The sequence below is a fragment of the Corvus kubaryi genome, unplaced genomic scaffold (assembly GCF_017639235.1).
Source record: "Corvus kubaryi isolate FWS band 111438036 unplaced genomic scaffold, C.kubaryi_AGA036_p1.0 133, whole genome shotgun sequence".
NCBI lineage: Eukaryota > Metazoa > Chordata > Aves > Passeriformes > Corvidae > Corvus > Corvus kubaryi.
The window spans coordinates 35,010,775-35,035,415 of record NW_024580667.1 but is presented as its reverse complement, the minus strand read 5'-3'; the positions used below and the strand labels follow the sequence as shown (position 1 = coordinate 35,035,415).

The window sequence follows — 24,641 nt, the reverse complement described above, 5'->3', positions numbered from 1 at the left end:
TGTACCCTTTGATGGTATTTTTATGACTGCAGAATGTAGTCAGTTACAAAGAAATCTGCATCAAAGAAGTTTTTAATTAAGTGCAGTATGAATTTTCCCTACATATGCCTTCTCATTAAGTCATGATGACATTGATCTTGAGAGAATGAAGTTAACTTCAGAAGTGTGGGATATACAGTAGTTTCAGGAGCATTTGATTATGCAAATATAAAAAATTAATATATACGTTGCATCATAATTCTTCAGTGTTGTCTACTTTATTATATTAATAGTCACTTTCACGTCTAACAACATTCACAGTCGTTTGAGGTGATAAAAGCATTGGAAAGTTTAACACTGATGCTAGGTTTTAGTTCATTTCAGGTGAAACAATAAAAGATGTTGAGCAAGTAAAAAAGAGGTGCAATTATTATTCTGCTTCTGTCATAATTACAGTGGAACAAATACATCTGTTACTTTTGGTTACAGAAAATTCTTCTGTGTAGCCAAGTGCTAGAATTTGGAAAAGAAATCACTTGTTTACGTTGTAGAAGTTCCCTGACATTTTTTCTCTTTTTATATCATTTCACTGTTCATATTATTGAGTGATCTTACACTTCCAGTTCGAAAACTTTTCCTGCGCACACTTCGAAGGTAATTGCGATAAAGGATTACACTGATGACTCTTGCCTGGAATTGTTTGGAAACGATGTAGTACAGTATAACATCCAAGCAGGTACTGAGATTCATGAGAAAGGTGGTAAAGGCTGCCCAGGGATTGTAAATTGTATTTTCATCTTGCAACATCAGGAAGGCAAAGCAAATGTGGAAGGGTACAAAGCAGATGAGTACCTGAGCAATCAAAGTAACTATAATTCTTATGGATCTCTCCTTGGCCTTAGGTTTCAATTTGGAAGTCTTGCCGTGAATAAAATTGTAAATAATGACTAGGTAACACCCCATCATGATAAACAAGGGGATCAAAAAGAAAAAAATCAAGCGACAAAAGTTCAATGCATTTACTTCCTTTAAATGGATGATATCAAGCATTTTCACGCAGGTGGTAAAATTTGAGGCTTGGTCTGGATCAGATTGTAAAAACAGCAGTGGGGACGTTGTTGAGAGGGTCATTATCCAGATTCCAGTGCAAGCCAGCACAGCTTTTTTTGTATTTTTTAGTTCTTTGACATGTTTGGGCTGGACAATAGCCATAAATCTGTCTACGCTGATAAAAGTGAGCAGCCACAGAGCAATGGCTGGATAAAATACAGTGAAAGCACTGATGATCCGACAGAATGTATCTCCAAAAGACCATGTTTCTGTCCCATGGTAGATTATCCGAAAAGGCAAAGAAAACATAAAAAATAGGTCAAGTAATGCGACATTCATCATATATACAGTTATGGTCGTTCTCTTCTTGGTAGTGCAGCTGAACACCCATAGTGCAGTGGCATTCACCAACAATCCCACTGTGAACACAAAACTGTAGAAGACCAGTGATGCAATCCTGTATTCTTCTGGGTGGGGATTTTCAGGCATCATAATTTCATTGAATTTAGGAATAGTATTTGCACTCCATAAATACCCTAAAATTAGATAAAATATGGGAAGTTATTCTCAGTCAAATAAAATTTATCTTTAAAAACAAACAGGAAGATTGTTTTACGATGGTGTTTAGTGATGAGACTGTATTGTTTAGCTGTGAAATGTGCTAGCTTTGTTGCTTTTTCTGACTGCAGATACATTATCATCCTCTGAAGGAAATATATATTGTCAGACTTGTGAAAATAGTATTCATAAGCATGTTTTAATAAAATATTGTGATTACTTAAGGTGCTTTTTTATATAAGGAATCAAAAAGTCAAGATTGACACTTCAATTGTGTGTCAGTCACTGATTATTAGATTGAAACAGTTCTATTTGAGCTGTGAGAGCTACTTTCTAAAGAAAATATTTCTTCCAAGTTGTTCCTGTTAAAAAATTCTTGACTAAAGCTAGTTATGAATAGAAACAAGTGAGCATGGCATGGAGTGACATTTGGATATGCAAAGAGTATTGATTTTGCATTTTATTTGTGTAGGAGCTACTTAACTCCCAAAAGAACAGGTACTTACTCGTAAGACACTAAAAAACTGATTTACTGGCTACATAGCTTCTAATACAGTGTTTAATCCCAGTGCATTAGAACCACCCACCCAGCATACGAATGAAATGAATAGATTAATAGACTTCCTGTTTAAAAAAGTAAAAAGATGGGAAGCAGCACAGTCTCCAGCCAGGCCATATGGGAACAGTATTTGTTCAGGGGAGAAGTTCCTGGCTGGTAGGCAGCTGCCCCAGAGCACAGTTGTGTTCCTTCTTCCAGCTTCTTGGTCATAGGAGCTGGACATCTGAAACATCACTGTGCAGGCTGAGGTGATGAGAGCTGAAGGAGAGGATCCCTGGAGCCTGTGAGGATGGCAGACCTTACCTTGTGTTTGCGTGAGTGCTTTGTTTAACCCTCACCCCTAGCACTTTCCTGGCTCTGGCTGTGGTCACAGTTTCATGACTTTATGTGGGAGGGTTCCTCTTGTCTGGCCTTTTACCCAGTCCTGTAGCAGCTTTGTGAAGAGGAGGAGGAACAAGTTAGTTGTTTGTCTGATCTTCCCACTTGTGACAAACAGCCAAGGAACTTCTGCAGTATCGGATTAGGCACCAGAACTGTTCTCAAGAGCAGAAGGGTGCATAGTTTCTGTGAGTTTTATCTCCAGAAGTGAAGAATGCATTAAAAAAAGGTTTATTGTTACTGCCCATCTGGTTAATGCTTTCTCTGTAATGTTACCAAATACTTTCTCAGTGCTATAGGAATGCATAGGGGTATGAACCAGTGTTTATTAATCTGGCATCCTGGTTTGACACTGGCAAATACCAGCTGCTTTTGAGAAGAGTGCCCATAGAGTAACTAACTTAAATATGACCTGTTAAATCTTTATATACGTTAGTATCTGCCTTGAAATATGAAATTTGGGCTTCTAATTTTCTTACAACTCTCCTGTTTACAGATATATAAAAAAGTTGTGCGTAGAAATATCTAACCCTTAATTTCAAGGTCGTTTTTTCAGCTGTACAAAACAAAAAAAGGTGTTTTCTGCTCAGATGAGGACTTTAGAACATACAATAGAATTTATGTTTTGTATGGGAAAAGCAATGCATGAAATGCAAAAAAGAGGTTTGGAGGGCATCTGTATAAATGCCTCTAAAATTCCTCATTGTGTGAAGAACTCTAAAAATAAGAAGAACAAAAGAATTAAAGAATGCTAGCAAACCTTATTGAAAGTTAGATGGCATATGCTTAAAAATTTTGAGCACATGCTAGCAGCATAGTTCAAATATTATCTGGCACACTGTTCCACTTTCACTACTGTTGCACAAAATTGTCCAAATGTTGCTTAATACACACCTCCCCCCTGCCCTTGCCCTTGCACGTTGTAAGTGGGTCTTTTTCTCTTTAGTTCTGTTTTCTTTTTCTCTCTTGCTAGTGATTGTGTATGACATCGTACAGGACTACCAAGCTCCATATCCTGAGTGATTTAGCAGGTGAATTGAGTAGTAATGTATAAAAGAGGTAGAAGAGTTCACTTGAATATTAAGAAACATCATGGATTTTAGTTTGGTTTTGCACTTCTCTCCTTTGGACTTGCAGTGACTGTAATTGTTTCTGGTCAGGTCATGTTTTCGAAATAACCAGTAGGCTGATGTTGATGGGAAGAGAGGAAGCTGAATCTGGTGTGATCTTCTTTCAGGAAAACCAGGGGTTCCATGCCTTATTTGCGGGTTATTTCAAGTTTGTGACAGTTTTGAGATATATCAAAGAATGGACCTGCTGTAACAAAAAGGCTTTGTTGGGTTTGTTTGGGTTTTTTTTCTGGTTGGTTGTTGGAGACTCTTATTTGTGTCAAAGCAACAGTGGGTTGTTTCCCAACTTTGTGAGCTTAAATGCATGCCAGTTAATTTTTAAGAACGTAAAATGTAACATTTATGTAGGTAAGAAATACTGAGATTTTAAAAAAGCATGAGTTACCTGTCTGCATTTATACACAATTGGAGATATTTTGCTTTTTCGTCGGTACTTGTCTGCATAGAGCTCAGGTTGGAACCTCCCAGGTCAGCCCAAGCAGATCTTTGGGTGTCTCTGGGTGGATGGTTTTTGCCCTAGTTGCCATTTTTCATAATGATAACGTTTACTTACTGGTATTGATTAAAGCACTTGCTGAAGAGCCCCTGGAGTCACTGGTTTCTGGAAGGCTTGTCTGTGTTAATTCTGAATGATTCCTCTGGGTTTGTCTGTATGTTATATCAATCTTTTAATTTTGTAATGATAACTGACATTCTGAATGTCTGATGTGAATTGGGAAGGCCAGCTAGGTGTCGTGTACAAGAACAAGACTTTCACAGCAAAATCACAATTAAATCTTTTCCTCCAGATTCTTACTGCAAGTTAGGTAACAGTGGTTCCATTTAAAGGACCATGCGTGTAGCTCTGTTCCCAATCCCCCTTTTTACTTTGCCTGTCCCTTGTGTTTGCTTGCATTTCCCCAAGGAGAACATGACTTTCAGTGAAGCAGAGAGAGACCAAGCAACACTCTTCTCCTGGTTTTAGTGTGATGAAAACAAATATTTTTCTTTTAGTATTAAATGTACTTACCAATGTTTTCATTTATTGCATATTTTTAAAATTTTTGTTAAAATCCAAAACAACAGTATTTATGGTACTATGCTTTTACAAATGCAATCATTTTTCTTTAAATGTTATGTATAGAATGATGCTGATGTTTTGAAAGTGCACTAAAGAATTAAATACCTTTTCATTAGTTCTAGAGTTAATTCCCATGTTTAGCTTCTGAACAACCAAGTCTCTTAACAACGTGTATAAACATCCAAGTTACTTTGTTAGCACAGCATAAGGGATTGTTACTCACCTTTTGTGCACTACAGAGTTTCTTCAGAGATGCTTCTTTCATGGCCCCAAATCTGTAGAAGATTTAGACTTCCTCTTCTTTGCTCAGCTTCACTTAACTAAAATAGCTCCTCTTCACAGGCAGGAAACAATGACGTAATCTCGCTAGTTCTGAGCTATTTTATTGGTCATACTTAAAAGTTAAGGTTTCACATAGGTGCAGTGTCTGTGAACTGGTATTTCTATTACCTTCCAACAGTCAAACTTTTTTAATATTTCCAGTGTGGTCAGGCTGGGCTGTTGTACTACATATCTTTTTAAAACACACTTTTAAGTGTTTGCGGTATAATGAAAGCATATTTTAGGTTAAGGTTTCCATAAAAAGGTATCTGCGAGAATACACATCTTGGTTATGCATAAGTTTCTAATAAGCACAATGTAAATGTATTTTCAGTAGAGCATAGTCTGGTGGATTTTTTGTGGAAATCCCCATTTTATTTATATTGCCTTGGATAGTAGTCAGTCTGAAAGTGACAGAAATTCCCTGTTTGATTCACTTGAATACACAACTTTGTTTATGCCTGTACTTAGAACATTTTATTAACACAGGAGCAATATTTCTATATATTATTTGCTGTCTAAAAAAATAACATGCTTATTCAAGAGCTTTGCTGAAAAATGCTGTATGAAGAGAGGTTTTAGCCTGTATAAAAATGGAGTAAATTCTCTCAGCTGTGTCACTGCAGCAGATATCTTAGGTGGGATGGGAGCATTCACAAAGGAATATAGGTGAAGAAGATTTAACTTCCTATGTTTCCTCTTTGTCGACGTGAAAAAAGATCCACCCTTTAGAAAAGCCATTCAGAGAAGGAGCTCATTCCATATTCTCTGTAGAGTACTTGCTGCTTCAGGTCTCTGACTGGCAGTCTTTGGGACGTGGGAGCAGAGAGCTCTATGTTGAGCAGGGGAGCAGTTACATTTCAGTCTCCACCTGACATGTCATCAAGAATTTGCCAGGATGTGCACTTGGTGCCCAAAACAACAAAGTCCTGCAGTCCAGAAATAGCCAGAATGAGGTTTGTTTGTGGGAACATCTTTCTTCACTGACCGTAAAACTAATGTAGGTAGGTGATCCTCATTTAGTGCTCAAGATAACTTCCGTGAAAAAAAGCCCCTCTCTCCTGGAGTCATGGAGTTTAGCTCAGCTAAATGTGTTTGTGTTAGCGTGTAGGTGTCTGCATAGGTCAGTGTGATGGGTAAAGTAATCACAGGGAAGGACCTGGCTATGATTTTTGGTGTGTAGATTACCTTTAAATATTTGTTTTTTTCCTGTTTAGGTGAACTAATACGAAACTTGGTTTTTTGTGATCATTCCAAAGGCCTCTTAAATGCAATGAGCTGCAAATCTTACCCTGACCACCCTATAGAAATATAAATCTATTTAAAAGTGCTTAATATTTTAGGATTAAGGATTATCTTGAAAGGACTAAGCAGTGTTGAAAACTCCTCAATGGCTTTATCATTAGTAAAGCAACTCCAGAGCATGCTACAGCAGAACAAAGCACTGTTTTCAGCTGTTCAGTGAAATTCAGTGCCATATGTATATCTTTTGGAAGAGAAGAACTGGACTTTTGAACTCTCCTAGGCAAGAGTACTTTGTTTTGGGAAAAAATACAGAAGTGTCAGGCACCTTCCAGGCTGAACTGCACTGTGAATATACCAAAACAGGCAAGTGGACGGTCAGTGCCTCCCTTAGCTAAAGAGGAAGTACAAAAGTGATTCTGGGTTTAAATGGAAAGCAGGCAGATGTTGAGCTTGGGCTCAGAGAAGCCATATGCTGTGAGTTGTCTCTTGGCTTGTTGTGTTCTTCAGGGAGGGTGGGAAGTGTGACCTTTTATAGCTGTGTCTCATTTTGTCTGGTGGGTGGCTGATGTTCTGACCCTGCAGGGGAGGTCATGCCTTGTGAGGGCAGCTGCAATCAAGTCCCGCTGTTTAGACAGGTGGATAACAGCGGCCCAGTTGAGTATGCTGGCAGGTTAGCCACTCATCTGGTTTGCTGCAGCATAGACATGTTGGTCTGTGTTCTGCTTTCACTCAGGCTTTTCACAGCCTTCCTGGTGGAGAAGAGGCAGCCAAACCTCTCTGCTGCTTGTAGGCTGGCAGGCCTTCCCCCTAGGTGTGGAGGGATAGCTCTGTCTGGCAGCAGTAGGCTGAAAAGAGATATTTGCTCTACCAGCAATTGCATACTCCTTGTCTAGGTGCTCAGGCTGGCTGCAGCTGCAGGGTGATAAGCATATGGAGGTGAACACCCAAATCAAAAGTTGCACTGCCTGGGGTTTGCGAGAGCTAGTGGGCTGCTCTGCTGCGTTGCATTGCCCTGTTGCTTTGGTTTCTGCTGTAGGAAGCACCTGGCTGTATTTTTGTTTCCTTTGCTATTTTATCAGCTAGAAATGAGTGCCTTGCACTGGTTTCCCTCAGATGGGTGAGTACTTCCTCTGCTCCATCTTTTACTGAATTAAATACCCACTTCCGTCCGGGGTCTTCTTTTGGTATTCTAAAGTTCGAGCAGTAGACAAGGTAATTTTAGTTGCATTCTGTTGTGCTAAAGCTGGTTTTAAGTAGTTTAAAGCTAAGCCAATGTATTTCCTGTCTGAGGATAAGGCAGAGTGCATGTGGTCTATTATGGTGCCTTCACTAACTGGCAGTAAGCCTCAGAAGAAATGGGTTTGATCACTTGCAACAACCTCAAAGTGCAGCACTGAAGAGATTGCCTTCATGCTGTTGCTTTTGCAGAATTAATGTACTGCTGGGTCTTTCAGCGGTTTAGTCATGGTACAGAAAAGTATGTTTTGCTTGTTCACTTACTGTGTAATGTAAGCTTTGTCCAGCTGATACAGAGAAGTTCTGCACACAGTGAGACAGAAGGATTACCCTCTGCCTCAGTTTGGTAGGGAGCAGGCTTGAGCTCATGTTCTTCTCCTTTCAAACTTTCCACCTTTTGGATCTACTGAAAATAAAGCACTGAAGCTTCTTGCATGGTTCACTGCACCAGTGGTGCAGGAAGCAACTCTCCCATGTCCGTTTGTTAACTTACTGTTTTGCTGTTGTGGGTGAGTTCACATGCAGTTTTGGGTTACTGTTCTCAGCCTTGATGAAGACTGGCTTCATTTTTTATTCCTGTCTTGTGTTCACCATAGTGAATGTTTAAGAATAAACTACTGGTTAAAAGTTGTCATGGCACTAAATGCATAAAGTTATTGTGGTTGTTTCTGGTTTTTCCATGTGTGTGTTACTCAGAGGCTGTGTCATGGCATAGCTGTCCCTCCTCTCCCAGTCCTCTGTCTGAGTGGGTATAAATGCAATGTGCAGCAGAGCTGAAGGAATGTGAAAGAGAGCAGCTTAAGAGAACTGCAGCCTAGTTAGCTGTACCTGACATGTCTTATTTACTATCACATTTTGCTTTCTCTTCCCTGTTTTGCTAGAACATGGTATGGTTTGAGGAAGGAGCTCCTGTATTCTCCCTTAAAAAAAAAAAATGAATATTCCATGCTTCTCCAGGGTTCATTTGGGGTTTTTTTCCACCCCTACGCCCTTCCCCCCTCCCCCCTGCACCTTCTCTTGTACAGCCACGACACACCCTGTCACTAAATAGCCTAAAAATAGACAGTGCATCTGGCCTGTAGTTCATCTATTTATCACTGCCAGCGTTTGAAAGAAAAAATACTTCAGGAATTAATTAAAATGAAAGTGGCGTCTCTGAGATGTCTATGACAGTGGGGTAGTGGACTAGAGACAGTGGTCTTTTACACACCAGCAATCTCAGCATGTCCATAGTCTAATATTAGCTCATGGATTTCTTAGACTGTTGGGTCTGTTCTGCCTTCCTGTGTTACATTTTGTTGGGAAGCAGCTTTTTTAATTCAAGTACACATTTTTCATGACAGATATTTCATAGTTTATTAAAACCTGCATGAATACTCAAGTTTTTATTTTCTTTTTTTAAATCTGCATTGTCAGGAACTATGAAATGAGTTAGTTGTTCTATTTTGGAAGTGTCCAGGAGAGTGTTTTCACTACTCTTTCCTTACTATGTGTGTGGTATGTGATGTTCTTACTATTAAACTGCTCTTAAAGGTCTCAGGTGCATAGAAGTATTGTTCTGAAACTTGATACACCTCCCAGGAATAGAGTTAATGTTTCAAACGAAATGTCTTTATTTGGAGCTGCATGTACTCAGATTCCTTTGATGAAATAAAGTGCAGAAATTGGGAGAGTTGTTTTGACTCCTCCAGAGTTCAGGAGTTTGGACAAGCTCTCTCAGTTACTAGGCCGAGTATATGTTATCAGAAATTAAACAATTAAAAATTGCTACATAGGCTTTAGCAGACCAGTGAAGTGTTTTATTGAAAGTACCTGAAGTGAGAGTGGGCTGTGTGAATTAGAGTCAGCACTTCAAATTCAAGGGTGCCTTACTGTGTTTTGCCCAGCCCTGGCCAGTAGCTTGCTTTGCTGAAGTGACAGTCTTCTAATGCTGTTCTGCCTGTGCCACCTGTCCCTGGCACAGATGAACAAGCAGCAGTGTTGTTGGGGTTGTGAAACTTGGTGTGCTGTGGTGGAGTTGAGGTGACACGAGAGGGAGCATCAGGATGATAAAGGGGCTGGCATAATCCAGACTGGGACAAAGCAGCCTGGTGCCTGCTGCACAGCAGTGAATCTGGTTGGTTAGGAACTCTGCTGGGCAGGTTTCCTTGGTGTGTAGGCTCAGCACTGTCCTTGGAGGGAAATGAAAGAGCGGCTGAGCGTGAGCATGCTCAGTGCATGGGAGCACCGGGACAAGGCCCGCTGGTGCTCTGAGCTGGCTCAGGTGGACAGCAGAGCTGGCTGCAAGCAGGTGGTTTCAGAGTCGCTGTCTTTTCAGGTATGGAGCCGGGTCCAGTCAGAGGACTCAACCAACTGATCAACTACAAAAAGTGTATCTATTCTACACACACACACACACACACATGCACTTTAAAGGGAAGGAGCTGAAAATCCTGAGCTTTATCACTACAAGAGGCCTAGGAGAGTAAGTCAGGGCATAAATTTGAAGTTCAATAATTTAAGCAGCTGTTTTCCTTATGTAGACATTGTGTTGGTAAAGGTGGCTTTAAGATAGGATGGACCAGTGAAACTGAACAGGGACTTGTGTACTCTGTGTTCTCTGCCACTTTCGTCCTTTGCCTACAAATCATACTGCCTGTCAGTGCTTTTTTATTTTTGTCCTGGAACATCTGGGACATTGCCTTCATTTGCTTGTAATAGAGCCCTGTGTTGTGTGATGATTTGGGCCACCAAATTCATATCACTTGCCCAAACAGCAGAAATGAGAGGGAGTGCAAAGCTTATTTTGAACAAGCAGCAGTGAGAGAAGAAAAGGCAGTAAAGGTGGCAGGATGTTGGACATCTCTGTATTCCTTCTACTTTCGAATTTGATGGCATATGGAGACAACCATAAGAACTATACCAGTGGCCCATGGCTCACAGCACTCATTACTGTCTAGATGACATTGTTTATTTCCAAGATGATGGGGCCTAACCTGTCACAGCTGTTGAGCGAGTGATTGGCACAGTGTCTTGTAGCAGTGATCCTGGATCTGGCTTCTCTTTACTGCCAGACGGTTCCTGGCCCAGTGCTTCTACTGCCTGGTGCTAAGATCTCTTACATTGGAAAATGGAGTTTAACCTCTAATAAGAAACAGTTTGGTGAAATGGTTTTGACCTCTGCTGTGGTGAGGATTAATTACTGCATCAATGCTGCCATCTACGGATCTTTAGCAAGCATAGCAACACATTTTGGAACAGCAGCAAACAGGTATGATGGGTTCATTCCTTTATACACCTGCGCTACTTAGCCAGGTTTTCAGGAAAACTGATTATAAAGAGTGAAAGCCACTTTCTCTCCTATGGAAGGAGAGGCATGGAAGCTGTGAGGCATACCACGTGGCAGGGAAGCTGCAATTGTTCCTGCAGTTGTGGAACTGCGAATTCTGTTATTGCTCGAATAGTTACATTTCATACAGGTCTCCCCTTGGCATTTCTGTTTGTACATTAAGATACAATTCTGAGAATGAGTTGTAAGCAAAGACTTTCTTACTGTGCATGGTCTGAATTTGCCCTGAAAAACTGAAGAATTAGAAGACACCTAGTGGAGGAATAGAAGAAAGACTGGAAACAACATTTACCATTCTTTTTGCTTTTTTATGTAGCACAAGGATAGAAACTAATATTAGAAATCAAGCAACTCTGTGTTTTTTAAGCCACCCACTTCCTGATTTTGTTGTTTTATTCGTCTGATATGTCTTTATCAAAATAAGACACAACAGCAACAAGTTTCTTTGCACAGCATTCCATTTTTCAGGAGTGTTCTAAAAGTCTTATGATTAAATTATTTCACGAGAATAAAAAATGCCCTCTTTCCTATGTGGGAATAGGGGCCTCCTTTTTAGCTTAGTAGTTGACCCTTGAAAGTTATTTTCAGTCCATGTGGGCATGATCAAGTTTTCTTTCTGTCTTTACTGGCAGCTTGGGGTTTTTTTTCCCCCTCTTCTCTTCCTCTTTCCGGAGTTAGGAACACCTTGTTTGTTCCTCATGTTCAACTGTAGTAAAGAAAGACAGGGATGTGGAAGTCCCTTTGGAATTTAAAAGGAAATCCTGCATCTAATTGTAGATGTCTGTGCCAAACAATTCTGTACAAGTTATCATTTCAGCTATTGTTTGCAAATTGGCTTACTGCAGTGCCTATGTCATTTGATCTGAAGGGAAACAAGCTTAAAGGAGTCATTGCATCCTAGAAACATCAGTTGTCTCCTATCTGTAGAAGTTCTGCTACAAGCATAGATTGCTATATTTTTGTTTTAAGGATCTGATATCCTTTCATATAAGTGATATTCTCCTTCATCACAGAATGAACTGCTTCCATTCCAGTGATGTTCTGTGTATCTCTTCCCCCTCCCTGAATTTGTAGGGCAGTTAATTATTTGATTGCAGTGGAGGAAGAAGGAAGAAAAATGAATGAATAATTCTTCAGAGCAGTTGGAGACATTGTTAGTGTGCAGAGAGACTCTGCCTGTTGTAGCCTTTTGCAAAATAGAGAGTGGTGGTATGATTGCTCTCTTAGGACAGACAAGGAGGGTAATGAAGTAACTTCACAAAGGAGGTCTTGCAGTGACTGATGCTTTAAAGAAACCCCTCTTGATTTATCAAAGTAATGAATAGAAATTGATTCAGTAAGTTCAATGGTATAGTCTAAGAAGGCACAGTTGTATGACTGAGACTTTAAAAAACAAATGTGCATGAAACAGAAGGCAGTGTGTACAGTTAGTAAAAAAAGTAATGCAGTTGTTTTGCTAGAGAATTAAGATATTAAAATGTCTCTTTTTCAGAGTTAAATGACCTTGAAGACTTGCTGTATAAGTAACAAGACCTTTTAAAATTTCCTCTTTGCTTTTATTTTATGCTTACTGAATACTCTCCTTTTGTTTAGTCATCACTTTTCTTCAAATACCTTGGTCTGTAGCTGAGAAAAAGGGTTATATGGTGGTCTTAATGGGGAAGTATGTTTTGCAAAGAAATCACTTCTGTGCTGCAGCTTTTCTATTTTGTTTCTGTTTTATCATGAACAAGCTAAAGGGTTTCCTGCCAGTAATTTGTGCTTTACTATACTTACTCATTGGAAAAGTTGAGCTACAGCCTTGAATCACAAGGAGGTGTGAATGACCAAAAGGCCCCAAAATGGTGGGAAGCACTTTAATGTTCATATATTGTAAAATAAGCCAAACTGTGTGAATAAGATAAACATTAAAACCTCCCTTTACTAGTCTTCAGCCTTTGAAGATATGTTATGATGTCTGTTACAATATCCTCATCATAATGTGGTTAGAAGAAATTTTATTTTTTTACCAAGAATACAAAAGTAGTTAAAAAAATGGCTCAGCCAAAAAAAAATACAATTTTTACCAATAATATTTACTGTGGAAGAAGACTGAGGAGTAGTCAATAACTCAACTTTCCTACAGAATTATGCTTAAAATCTTGAACAGGGGATATATGAGTCACCTTCTGTATTTAGCTCCAACTTTTTGTCTCTACCATGAAAATAGGTCATAATAAATGAGGTAAAAATAGCTTGGGTGCTTTGCCATGCAGGTCAACATTAATTGCCATCCTTTGGCTCCACTCTGCCCAAGCATTATGCTAAATACAGATCCTGATAAGATCATTTAATACTTGTATCAGCAGGGAGCTGGGAGTGAAGACCCTCTTCAGCCCATCACATATTGAGGTGTGTTCTTGGGTTACTGAGGTGTGGACTGGGTGATGTGGGCCATTTGTGGGATCAGTAGGGTAGAGAGAAGCAGGGTTTCTGTGCTGGAATGTTGGAGCCCATAGCGCAGTGGAGGATCAGATGTCAGGAGCTGGTAGGAAAGGCTGCAGCTCTCATTCACTTGTGGTGCCCACCTCTCCCTCCTCAGCACAGGCAGCTGTCATGTAGCCAGACTTGTCCATGCAAAGGGTTCTGGGAGACTGATGCTACCCAGTGTGCCTCTCTGGACTTCCTTTACTCTGGAAACATTAAACAGGTGAAGTTATGGGAGCCATAAGTTCAGGTAGGATCTGCATGCTTTGAAAATATTTCTCAGGTGGAGTAAGAATGGCTGTGAAACTAATAATGTTGAAAAGCAAGTCAATGAAATCATAACACTTGAAATTTAGGTGTGTAACATGCCGAGGTCTTGGATTATTATTAATCAAATGTGTTTTCTCTAAGGCAAGAAGTTTGCATAATTAAAAAAAAAATATATATATATATTAGATCCAGAGTTAAAAGCTAATCTCCATTACAAGTTGGACCATTCCCAGTATAAGGTTCCACTTTTGAGGTTATATGTGTCTGAAGGGCCTCTTGAAGTAGGTGCTTATCTTAAATGAAGTTGCCCACTCTTCTTGATTCAGTAGAGTGCCTCACAAATGGCAGCTTACTAGAGTAAGTGTCAAGATCCTTAATATCTGCTAGACAGCTCTCTTTAGATTCAGAAAGATTATAAAAGGCTCGGCTGCCCCCATAGAAGCATGAGTTTGTTTCCAGTCTATTCCTGTCCAGGCTTGGAGGGCAGGCACTTCAGTCAGGCTGAGTGTGTACCCTCATGTCCCTCTGTGAGTACCTTCAGTGAGCCCCTTGGCAGTGTGTCCATATGGGATGCTTTGCTCACTGCTTGCCTTGCACATGGGCATAGTTTGAGAGAGAGTGTACAGTAGTGGTAAAACCAGTGCCCATAGGATTATAGCCTATTGTCATCATTACCAGGTATGTAGTCACAGATTTCTATGGCCTAAATTAGGAACCTCCTCTGACATCTTTTGAGGGACAGAGACCTTGGGTCTTTAGTTTCCTTATCTTTATATCAGCTAGGTAGCAGCTTCAGGCTAAGTGGTCCTTTTGTCCATGCAGATTCAGCTTAGTCAAAGCTGACGGTACCATGGTGTATTACACAGACGTGGAGGGTGGCACATCACCCTCCTGCTTTGGTTAGGAATGTCGATCATTTGGTGGAACTGACTTTATGTATTGTACAAATTATTGAGTGGGATTTTGAGTGCTTGAGTCGGGTGAGTCATGAGCAGGAAATCTGAGATGGTTTCTCAGAGCTATTTTAAAAATGTTTTCCCCTGTTCTGGAACCAGTCAGGCATGTGGACACCTTTTCCAGTTTTCTGACAATACAGAGAGATTGGTCAGGATGTAGATGAGTTAGTTGTGACGACAGCATTCCATCTGAGAAGGAGCTTTTGTTCAAGACTATCTCAGCTAACAGTGCAGTCACACCACATCTACTTCTTTGCTTTTGTCGTTTCTTTCTGGCCTGGGGATAGCTTTTGAGCTTGGTAAAGCATGTCCACTAAATCCTTAAGTGAGAAACAGTCAGTCAGTAAGAAGCACTTACTCCCTTGCAGTTCTTAAATGAGCTGATTTCCTGTTGGTATGAGACAAAATACCTTTCTCATTTTTAAGAGTTTTGTTCAGTTTTTTACATTTTTACTTGTGTGTCTCGTACACTTAGGAAAATAAAATCAGTTCCATGAAGGGATACTCAGCAGTAATCTCTGTGCTATTCTGTGGAGAGCTTTTCTGTCTCGTCACCAGGGGTTTTAGCAAGGGCTTGGTGGGAGGTGGTTTTGTTTGTTTTGCCTTCCTTTAGTGATCCTTTTCTGTAGTGGGATGTTCATTTGATGCAGTCTTTCCTCATACTACAGCTCTTTGAGCCTGTGGTCACCAGCTGTTCTCATCTTTTAATAGTGTTTGGGTCACTGTGTGCTCTGCCACAAGTTTGAAAGAGGATTGAAGCCTGTGTAGCTGAAACAGTAGAACATCCTGTGCTTTTTCTCTTTTCTTTTTAAGATTCTCCTCAGAATTCATGCCACACTCCCCTATCACTTGTCAGAAAATCAACCTGCTGGTGTTTCATTTAAACCCTTCTGGTTTTAGAACTGGGGCATTTCTTTACCTCCTGGACATCAAGCACTTTTTTCTTTTTATGTTTCTAAAGGTTGTTCAGGAGTGTTTCTTGCTTCTTCAGTGCAGTGACTGTCTCCGTACAGACTGTCACAGTGAACAGCAGACTGTGAGACAACAAGGGAGCTCGGGGCAAACATGAGGCAGGAGCCCCACAATGGAATCACTACGTTCCTTCTTCAAGTAACTTTTTTCTGGGCTGTGGTTATGAGAAGTGAGTGTTTGCAATAATCCCAGTGAATGTTCCTGCAAATACTCATTCAAAGGAAAAAAAGGACTTCTTACTTTTAACTGGTGACAGGGGTGTACTATCTATATGCATATCTCCATCTTCAAATCTACTTCTGAACTCCTTCTGTGTGTCAGAAGTTTGAGATAAGCAAATGGAAAAGATAGAATGTGTTTCACTCCTTCCACAATATGTTCAACCAACAAGGGGAGTAGACAGTCAGGAGTCCACCTTTCTGGCATTAAGCTAAAATAGCTTTGCTCTTAAGTGCTTAAGTAATGCACTTCCAGACTGTGACTGATTTATTCCATCCAAAAAAAAAAAAATCTTGTGCCAAATATGTATAGCAGGGACTCATTTAGAGTAATTTCTGCTTAATATAGGAGTGATTGTGAGAAGAGATGAAAAAGTTACGTGACAGGTTCAGAAAATGAGACCAAACGTATTTAGACTCTTGAGGGAAATAGGAAGATCTTAATATGTGGAGCAGAAGAGACAGAGCAATGGTAGACAAAAAATACCCATATCAAATGCAAAATGACACTTGATCAGTGTAAGGGAGTGTGAGGCACCTGAACTGAGGAGGGCTCTGACTCGCATTCAACTGATGGAAAGAGTGATACTTGTTCAAACCATAAACATGGTTCCCAACCACGTTCTCCACTCCTCTGCCAGTGCCTTGCACAGGAGGCAGCAAGAACAAGCACATGTGGCTTTGTTTCACCTGCTGAAGGTGCAGTTTTGTAGCAGGGCTGAGCTGGTTGAAGTGTAGGCTGCTGTTTACACAGCAACCAATTGGTTCCTGCCTGTACTTTCCTATCTAGCACTTGCAGCAAAAGTCATCTGTTTTCTTACAGGCAGTCGTTATCAGGAGATAAAATAATGTTTAAAAATAAAACATATATACATTTATGTTTTTTCAGGGATCGTTTCCCTGAAATTTTTAAATTTTTGAAGCTGCTCACTTCTGGAGTGGATGCACACCAACATCAGAGCAAGGAAAGTGATGGAAACATGTAGCTGGAAGGCAGAGCAGGACTTTCTCTTTCCCTTGCTCTGTACCGCAAGATTCACAGTTGATTACATCAGCCTGGCTGCTGGTGCCTGAGATTAAGGTGTGCATTGCTGTGCAGTCAGTAACCCTTGACATGAGGATGAGGGTAGATGGGGCAGAAGACCATATCCTCTGACCTGGGGTTCTCTGTGGTGTATCACAAGCCCTGATTTTAGTAATTGTAAGAGGAGTCATTATCATCCAAAAGGTCTGCCCTATACAAAGTTGTACCATTCAAGATATCAGATATGATAACAAATGGATAATCAGTTGTTTTTAAAGTAGTGTCAAGATTTGCTGATGATTTTGAGAGTGTTCTTGAAATGTGGCAATGCTCCATTTTCACATTAGTTAGGATACTTTCCTCTGCCTTGCAATTGGGATTTGAAGTCTCTGTTATTGCACCTCTCCAATAGGCACACTCATGTTCAGTAACGGTATTTAGAGGATGAAAGCAGTGGGAGGTAATTTGGCAAAAAGTCAAAAAATGTTACCAATGATTGAATGTGTCTGGAAGCAAGATGGTACATCTTTGAAGGGCTTCTCTGAAATGAGCTGTGCTTTTAAAATTCGGAGTACTGAGTGGCATTTGTAATTGCAGGCAGTCACCACTCTCACACTTACCATTTAGCTGCTTTTGTTAAGTGGAAAGTACCAAGCATGGTTAGAGATCTGTGAACTAAGTGTATCCTGATTGGAAACTGGTCTGCCCTGCTGCAGTAGTCAGTACTCTGTAAGCAGCTTATGGAGGTAAACATTACATGTGTCTCTGCCAACCTGACTAAATAATGCCAGCTGTCTTAAATCTTTTTGAAGATAAATGAGCTGTAATTGGATTTCTGCACTGGATAATTTTAAACTAGGGCTGTTAGAAGCAGTAGTTGTTATGAAGAAACTCCACAATAGGCATATTATGATGAGATGTTGCATTCTCTGAGTGATTTAGGATTTGCCTGTTAAAATCAAGGTAGCAGATTAGAGAGAAACATGCTTTGGTGAGGCAGCTTGCATTTCTTCTTGATATGTGTGAGCAAACAGAAATGGTAATGAAGTTTGGGTTGAGTTGGCCAGAGGGGGGAAGTGGTGCTACTGAGAGTTGCACAATGTCCCAACATTGTGAACTTATTAAAAAGAATTTTGAAATAAGGGGAAAGATAAATTGCTATCTTTTGTATATCAACAAAACTTTTAAAAATAAAAGCAGACATTGTTTTTTCTGCAATAATATACTTAAAAGAAAAACTTGACATTTTAGTCAGAAATTGTTTCTCCATACAGACAGCGTTGTAAGAGGGAGGTGGATAGATATTAAGAGTGGAAAACATTAATTTGAATAGAATTTTAACCACTCTTCTGGCAATCTTTGCTTATGGAAAAGTATTAAAAGCTTAAAACTGAAACCAAGTGGGGAGAGCAAACTGTGATGTTGCCCACAGTATTTCATTTATTTGGTGTTGTTATCAAAGACAAGAAAGTGGGGTTTTTTGGGAAGCACACGTAAGAGTTCTCAAATACTAAAATCTAAATTTTTAAATTTAGGGAGCTTTTTTGTTTCACCAGTTTGTTTTGAACAAATAAAACACAAGTTTAGTTAGCTTCTGAGGTGTTTGTGAATTTTTTGACACCAATATTTAAGATTTTATGTGTGAAGCACAGGAATTGCTAAAAATTTTAGCCATTCTTTCCCAGGTTCATGTAGCATTAATTGGTGGTTTCATTTTTGTGCTATTTTTGCCATCCTTACACCATAAAAGGTGGATGTTTTTTCAAAATCATATTATAATTCCTTGTTTTCTTACAACTACTGTTTGATTACAGTTTTTCTCAGAGGGAGCACTGCTTGCTTCTCTCTCACAGATTTTAGGATAGCTCACTGTTTGGTTTTCCATGACTACTAATTTGCTTGTGTTTTTATTCCTTTTTTATTCTCCACAAAGCCGTATCATTAGTTTTTCTCATTTTGCTCACAACAAAAATTCATTTATTTAAGTTTTTTAACTGAGTTGCTTTGGTCTTTTTGATTTGATAGAACACTTCTTGGAGAAAAAGAATTATAACTCATCCCTTATCCCGCTGGTATTCACAGTTGGAAAAGTGATAAATAAAATACCAAGGAGGTATTTTGCACCAAGGAGAGGACTGGATCCCAGTAAGAAAGGCACAAACACTTGCAAGGCAGATAACTGTTCATTAATAACCTAGAAAAGCTGATAGCAAGTTATGAAATCCTACATCTTTTCCGATGCTGGGAACAATGAGATGTTACAGCACTGGTTGGACCTTGGGTCAGGAGCAGCACATGGTGCAGATCCCATCTGTGGTGAGGTTCACCAGCTCTGACATCACTGGTATTCCTCCAGGGTCTTCTCACAGTACAGATTGATCAGTCACTGACAGAACCCAGCAGGGAGTGAGGACATAGCTTTCAAGACCCCCTTGAGCAATATACCCTCATTTCATTAATAAAGCTGCAGTCATAGAACTGTTGCATGTAATAATTCTTATGAAAGAGACATTACATTACGTACATATACTTAATTTTAAGTGTGCATTGACTACACATTGGGTAATTATGTATTGATTGTGCATATAGTGATTAATTATACTATTGATTAGGTGCATCTTGATTAAATAGCAGTCATGTAGTATGCATGATACAGAGGCCTGCACCCCAACGAATAGTTATGTGGGTCACTGCCTCTTCACAAAAAAATCATCCACTGCTGTCTGCTACAATAGATAAGTCATTATTGATAAGGTTATTCCTGCAGCTGCAGGCATTTTGGTTCAAAGTACTGCTGATTTGATGATTTCCTATCAATTAAAGAAGTATTGCTGTTCTAAGCAAAGGTCACTTAACTAAAATAAAATTTTATTTATAGTTCTTAGGTACTTTGCAATTCTTTGTGTGTCAGGCTGGTACACCCTGATGTTCTTCCCAGGCCGCTGCCATCGTCATCCTGTGTAGGGAGGAATCCTGCTGTGAGCAGTTGTGTTGTATCATCAGATGAAATGGAGTATAAGTCATGGATCTTACTTGCTTAGACCTGTTTTTGAGATGTTTACAAAGTTGAGTAACACTGCGAAAAGAGAGTAGCAAAATCTTTTTGTACTCATGGGTCTGTGGCCAGTGAGGCATACTTGTTTCCTGTTTTTGTTTGAGACTAGAAAGTGGCTCTTCATGAAACACCATTAAAATCAGATTTCTGAGAATTTTTTTTTTTTTTTTTGGTTGTGATGGACTTATCTGGACCATATGAAAATGAGACTTCATCTGTAGTTAAAATATGTTATGGTACTAACTCTTTATTGATCTATGTTCCAAAAACCTTTTTTGTGGGCATTTTAAAATTATAAATCTGGTAATTAATCATTTCATTTCAGCAGGAATTCGGAAGTTGCAGCACAAGAAGCGCTGCAAGGAAATTGTGATGGCAGTGGTGCTTAACTGCTTGAATAGAGATGCTGACCTGTACAGTAAGTGCCTCCCCACAACCAGCAGCCACACTATTAGGAAGGCAGGCCTGTAGCCAGAGGAATTAATTTTTCCAAGTTCAGCTTTCTCATGCGATAGAGGAAACGTAGAGAGACCTTTTGTGGAGGCGGTAAAACCAGTTCAGACATGAGGAGGCATTTCCCTGACCCTGGGCTCTCCATCTGCAGGGGTCCTCAGCTGGTTGCTCTCAGCCATGAGCTTGGCCTCTAGGTTTGCCAGGTGTGGGCAGCTCCCTGTGCTCTTGAGTATGGCCAAGGGCCTGGGATGTGGGTGCTAGCTGAATAGCTGAAATGGTGCAGGAGAACAGCAAGGAGGAGCAGAGGTGGCCTAACCTAGAGTTATGAGCTGCTCATCTTGCAGTCACCCCTGGTGTTTGTGGTCATTTGTTTTGGTGTTGGCATCTAAATATGTTAATTTTAGAACTTCTGTTCTAGCTTGTGGGTTAAAAGGAGTTAAAGTGCAAAACCCCTTTGCTTAATGAAATTAATACAATGTAATCTATTATGTCAGTAATTGCAGATGACTTGATTATCCTGGTAGCTACTCCTTGCACATTTAAAGTAGTTGGTTTGCCCCCATCTTGAGTGAATGAAGAAGTAAGGTTCTGGTGGGTGTTCGGGCTGTTTTGAATAGCTGGCATTGAGAGTACACTGTATTTGTTTTTTAAAAGACAAAAAAAGAATTGACCCAGAGTTGTCTTTATAGTCTGATAACTTGTGAGGAGTCTTCAGTTGTCCCTTTTTGTCAAAAATGCCTCACACATGCAGCTGGCCGGGCAGCTTCATCTCTCCCTGTCCCACTGGGGACTGTGATCTGTCGTTGTTACTTCTAGACTGAATTGCTGTAACTTTCCATACTTTGGAGTTGTGATACTAAGATACCAAGTTCTTAGCCCCTTAGTATCAGTAGCTGCCAATTAAACTCTATCTGGCTGCTCTTCAGGCTGGTGAGTTGAGAATAGTCAGTCTTCAGCATCTCTATATTTAAAGCAGGCTGCCTTGGAGTTAAACTAACCACAACTTCCCTCGAAAGTTACATGCCACAGGAAGGATGAAACTGCTAAGCGTAGCTGATTAGAGGGAGGAACATAGCTCTCCTTTTGCATGGTATAAGACAATGTATACTTTTCTGGAGGGGATAGGATAACCACAGTGTTGCTGCCTTCCAACAGGTGCAAAACCTGCTTTTTTTAGTTTAGCCCTTTGCACAACATCTGTCACAACTGAGGGAAACAAAAGAGGAAGAGGAGAAATTCATACTTTTGCAGTGACGAAAAATGAATGCAGTTTTGTGGAAAGAAATCTATGCCATGTCTTGACCTTTTATTTTAGGAGGATGCTAATGACAGCATTTTGTTACGGGCATAAGTAGAGGACAAGATTAGAAGATTTTAAAGTTATGTAATTTGCTAGTTTTACTGCAGGGCCATTGAGTTTTATGTTGCTTTATTGTCTAACTTGGACCAATTTGCTAGTCATAAAATAACGCAGGTTGAGAGGAGCCACTGGGGATTATGTTGCCCAGCCCTGGAAGTGTCAGTTTCATAAGAGCTGTGTTAAATCAAGTTTGGAGTATCTCTAAGGACAGATATTTCAAAGGCTTTCTGTGCAACCTTTCCTAATGTCTGACTAACCTCATGATGAAAAAATGCTTCTTAATGTTTAAATGTCCCTTGATGCAACTTGAGCCTGTTACTGGGTGTTGCTGTCTTTTCTGTATCCCTTCCCATTAGGCAGTTGCAGATGGCAATAACATCTCTCAGTCTTCCCTTTCCAGGCTGAACCATCTCGGTTCCCTCAGCCTCTGCTCCTGTAACATGTGCTGCTAGCCCCTTCCACATTTTTGGTGGTGGTCTGCTGGGCTTGTTCCAGTATGCCAAGTATCTTTCCTGTGCTGGGAAACCCAAAACTCAGTACAGAATTCCAGGCATGATTTCACAACTACTGAATGGAGGGGAAAGATTGCTTATTTTTGAACACAGTCCCATACATGTTTGGCTATGAGGTCACACTATTAACTCCTCTTTACTTGTCCACCAGGAGCCCAGACTGTTTTCCAATCTGCTTTCTAACCAGGTCATGCCCAGCCTGCACTGTTGTGTGGGGTTATTTTAGCTCGGATGCAGGCTTCTGCATTTGGCTTGCTGAACTTCATGAGGTTCATGTGAGTCCGTTTTTCCAATCTGTTGAGGTCCAGTTCTTCCTTATTTAGTGCATTGGAGCAAGGTTATCCAAATTGGTCAGTCATGCAGCAAGATCCTAGCTTAGAGAACTGTTATGCTAACGTGGTAGGAAAAGTAGATCTTGTGTGTATAGAGATACTCTGTTCTCTTCTGTCACACAGCTCAAACACAGCTGGATTCCCATTCTTTACTTACACTTGCCTTCTTTCCTTCCTTTGGAGTTTGAATGAAGTGTTGAACAGCTTTTATCTGACTGTTCACAGGAGAAGAGACAAGATGACTTGAAGGAAGGGGATTTGATGCAGGTCTCTAAAATCACAAGTAATGTGGGCAGGGTAAATAGGCAGTCACTGTGTTCGCTCATTTCTGGTACAAGAAGCAAGGGACTTCAGATGAAACTAACAGGTGTCACAAATGAACAAGAATGGCTCCAGACACCATGGGTAGTTATTCTGTGCAACTTGTTGCTGCAAAATGCAGCAGTCACAGACATTTTATTTGAGTTCAAAAAGGGACCAGACAGGCTGATGGAAGAAAACATTGATTGAGGGCTGTCATGTGCAAAGATGAGACATCTGCCTCAGGAAGTCTGAAGTTAAACATTGCAGGAAGCCAAGGGAGTATTCTGAGGGGGGAAAAAAATTGAGGAAATATATCTTAGCATTTACTACACAAGCAGTAATTCCCGTTTTTTTTCAGAGAAGGGTTGCAGCTTTGCAAAGTTTTTTGTATTTATTTTGTACCAGCTCTTAGTCTGCAGGCTGCAGGTTAGCCAATACTGTATTAGGAAATACTGCACTCAGATGAATTTGTTGTTCTTCAAGTAATTCGTTGTGTCTGTTGACACACTAGCTCTATATTGAGCCAGTGGGATACTGCTGAATACAAACCTTAGTTTATCTTCAGTTGTTCCCCTGCTCTGTGCCACAGATGTGGTGATAGAAGATAACAGGGTATGTCACTGCTTTTCAGTTCCTCCAGAACTGGTCATATAAGGCAAAGCGTTTCTTCTCTTTCTCTTCAACTGTAGGCTGTTTATTTTTCCTATGTTGCAGATTGTCTCATCATTTTATTTGAGTCTCTTCATTCCTTGCTTACCTAAAAGCTTGCAAGTTCCAGAACAGTGTTAGTCTTAAATGGAATATTTATTTAAAAGAACTCAAAACCTTCCTTTTTTCTTATACTAATGAGTTTTCCGATTTAAGAGGAGTCACTAACCGCTTTCAAGAACTGTGTTATTTGTGGTAGCATGTTTACAACTTCTGACTCTTGCTGTCACTGTGTTTTGCTAGATGACCATGCTGCTTACAGGTTCCTCATCTACGTAACTGTCAGAGCTGCAGACCAAACAGTCAGACAGCAATGCCCTGGGGAATACCTGTCCTCATCTGCTGAGACTGCAAACCACAGGAGAGTGCCTTCTTTATCTCCACAGTATCAGTTAGTCTTCAATACCTTTGAGTCCAAGGCAGCTGAGGGTACTTGCAGTATTACTCTTTAGTTTTGTGTTCTTGGTGAAAGAAAAGATGAAGGTACTAAATGCTCTTCTGCTGAAGTGTGTGTGTTTTGGGATTTTTCACATGGTGCACCTTTACTTCATCATGTGTTTGACAGTAAATGTCTATCCAGCTTTCTTTTCTGGACTTGGACAGAGACAGCCAAAATGCACCATTTGGCTACCATCATAATTTTTACTTTCTAAATGCTCTGTCACATTCCTGACCAGATAAGATTCGAGAGAGATGTCAGCAGTGGACATGCAGTGTTAGTATTAGGGCTAGGACTCCTTGTCCTGTGCCATCCCCATAGCACAGCTGGTACAAGGAACAAGGCAGATGCTCTCTAAATGTTTTACTTCAGTGCAGTGTCCCAAGGCAAGAGAATCTCCCACTGCTACTTCTAGCAGATGACAGAAAAGAATCTCCTCATTGACACAAGCGTGCTCGAGCTGCAAGTGCATCCTGACAAGGAGTGAGGAGGAGCAGTGGCATCAGCTGCCACAGATATGAATTGTCATTGTCCATCTATGTTTGTGCTTGTAGGACTTTTGTCAGGAAACTGGGCTTGTCTTAGCTTTTAAAGGTTTTTATTTTATTGGTTACTTCAGCATTTGAGAAACTTTTAAATAAGGAGAAAAGAGTAGCTTTTCTCAAACCCATATCTAACTGGACTCACGCTAGAGCAGTATTTTGATGTAAAGTTAGCTGTTTGGGAACG

At 40.2% G+C, this 24,641-nt stretch overlaps 2 protein-coding genes across 5 annotated transcripts in view; one reads left to right on the top strand and one right to left on the bottom strand.

The window, feature by feature from the left end:
- The window catches only part of UBAC2 (UBA domain containing 2), an 89,203-nt gene that overhangs the window by 14,178 nt on the left and 50,384 nt on the right, over positions 1 to 24,641 (top strand). The gene's annotated exons all lie outside the window — the stretch shown is intronic.
- GPR18 (G protein-coupled receptor 18) lies at positions 236 to 5,079 on the bottom strand. Of its 2 annotated transcripts, XM_042043147.1 has the most exons (3): positions 4,938 to 5,073; positions 2,450 to 2,579; positions 236 to 1,565 (listed from the first exon to the last, which is right to left on the bottom strand). In XM_042043147.1, the coding sequence occupies exon 3, from the start codon at positions 1,519 to 1,521 to the stop codon at positions 556 to 558; it is 966 nt and encodes a 321-aa protein (XP_041899081.1). In that variant the 5' UTR covers positions 1,522 to 1,565; positions 2,450 to 2,579; positions 4,938 to 5,073; the 3' UTR covers positions 236 to 555. The 2 variants fall into 2 exon arrangements, with proteins under 2 accessions (XP_041899081.1, XP_041899089.1); XM_042043155.1 differs by lacking the exon at positions 2,450 to 2,579 and having other exon boundaries at positions 4,938 to 5,079.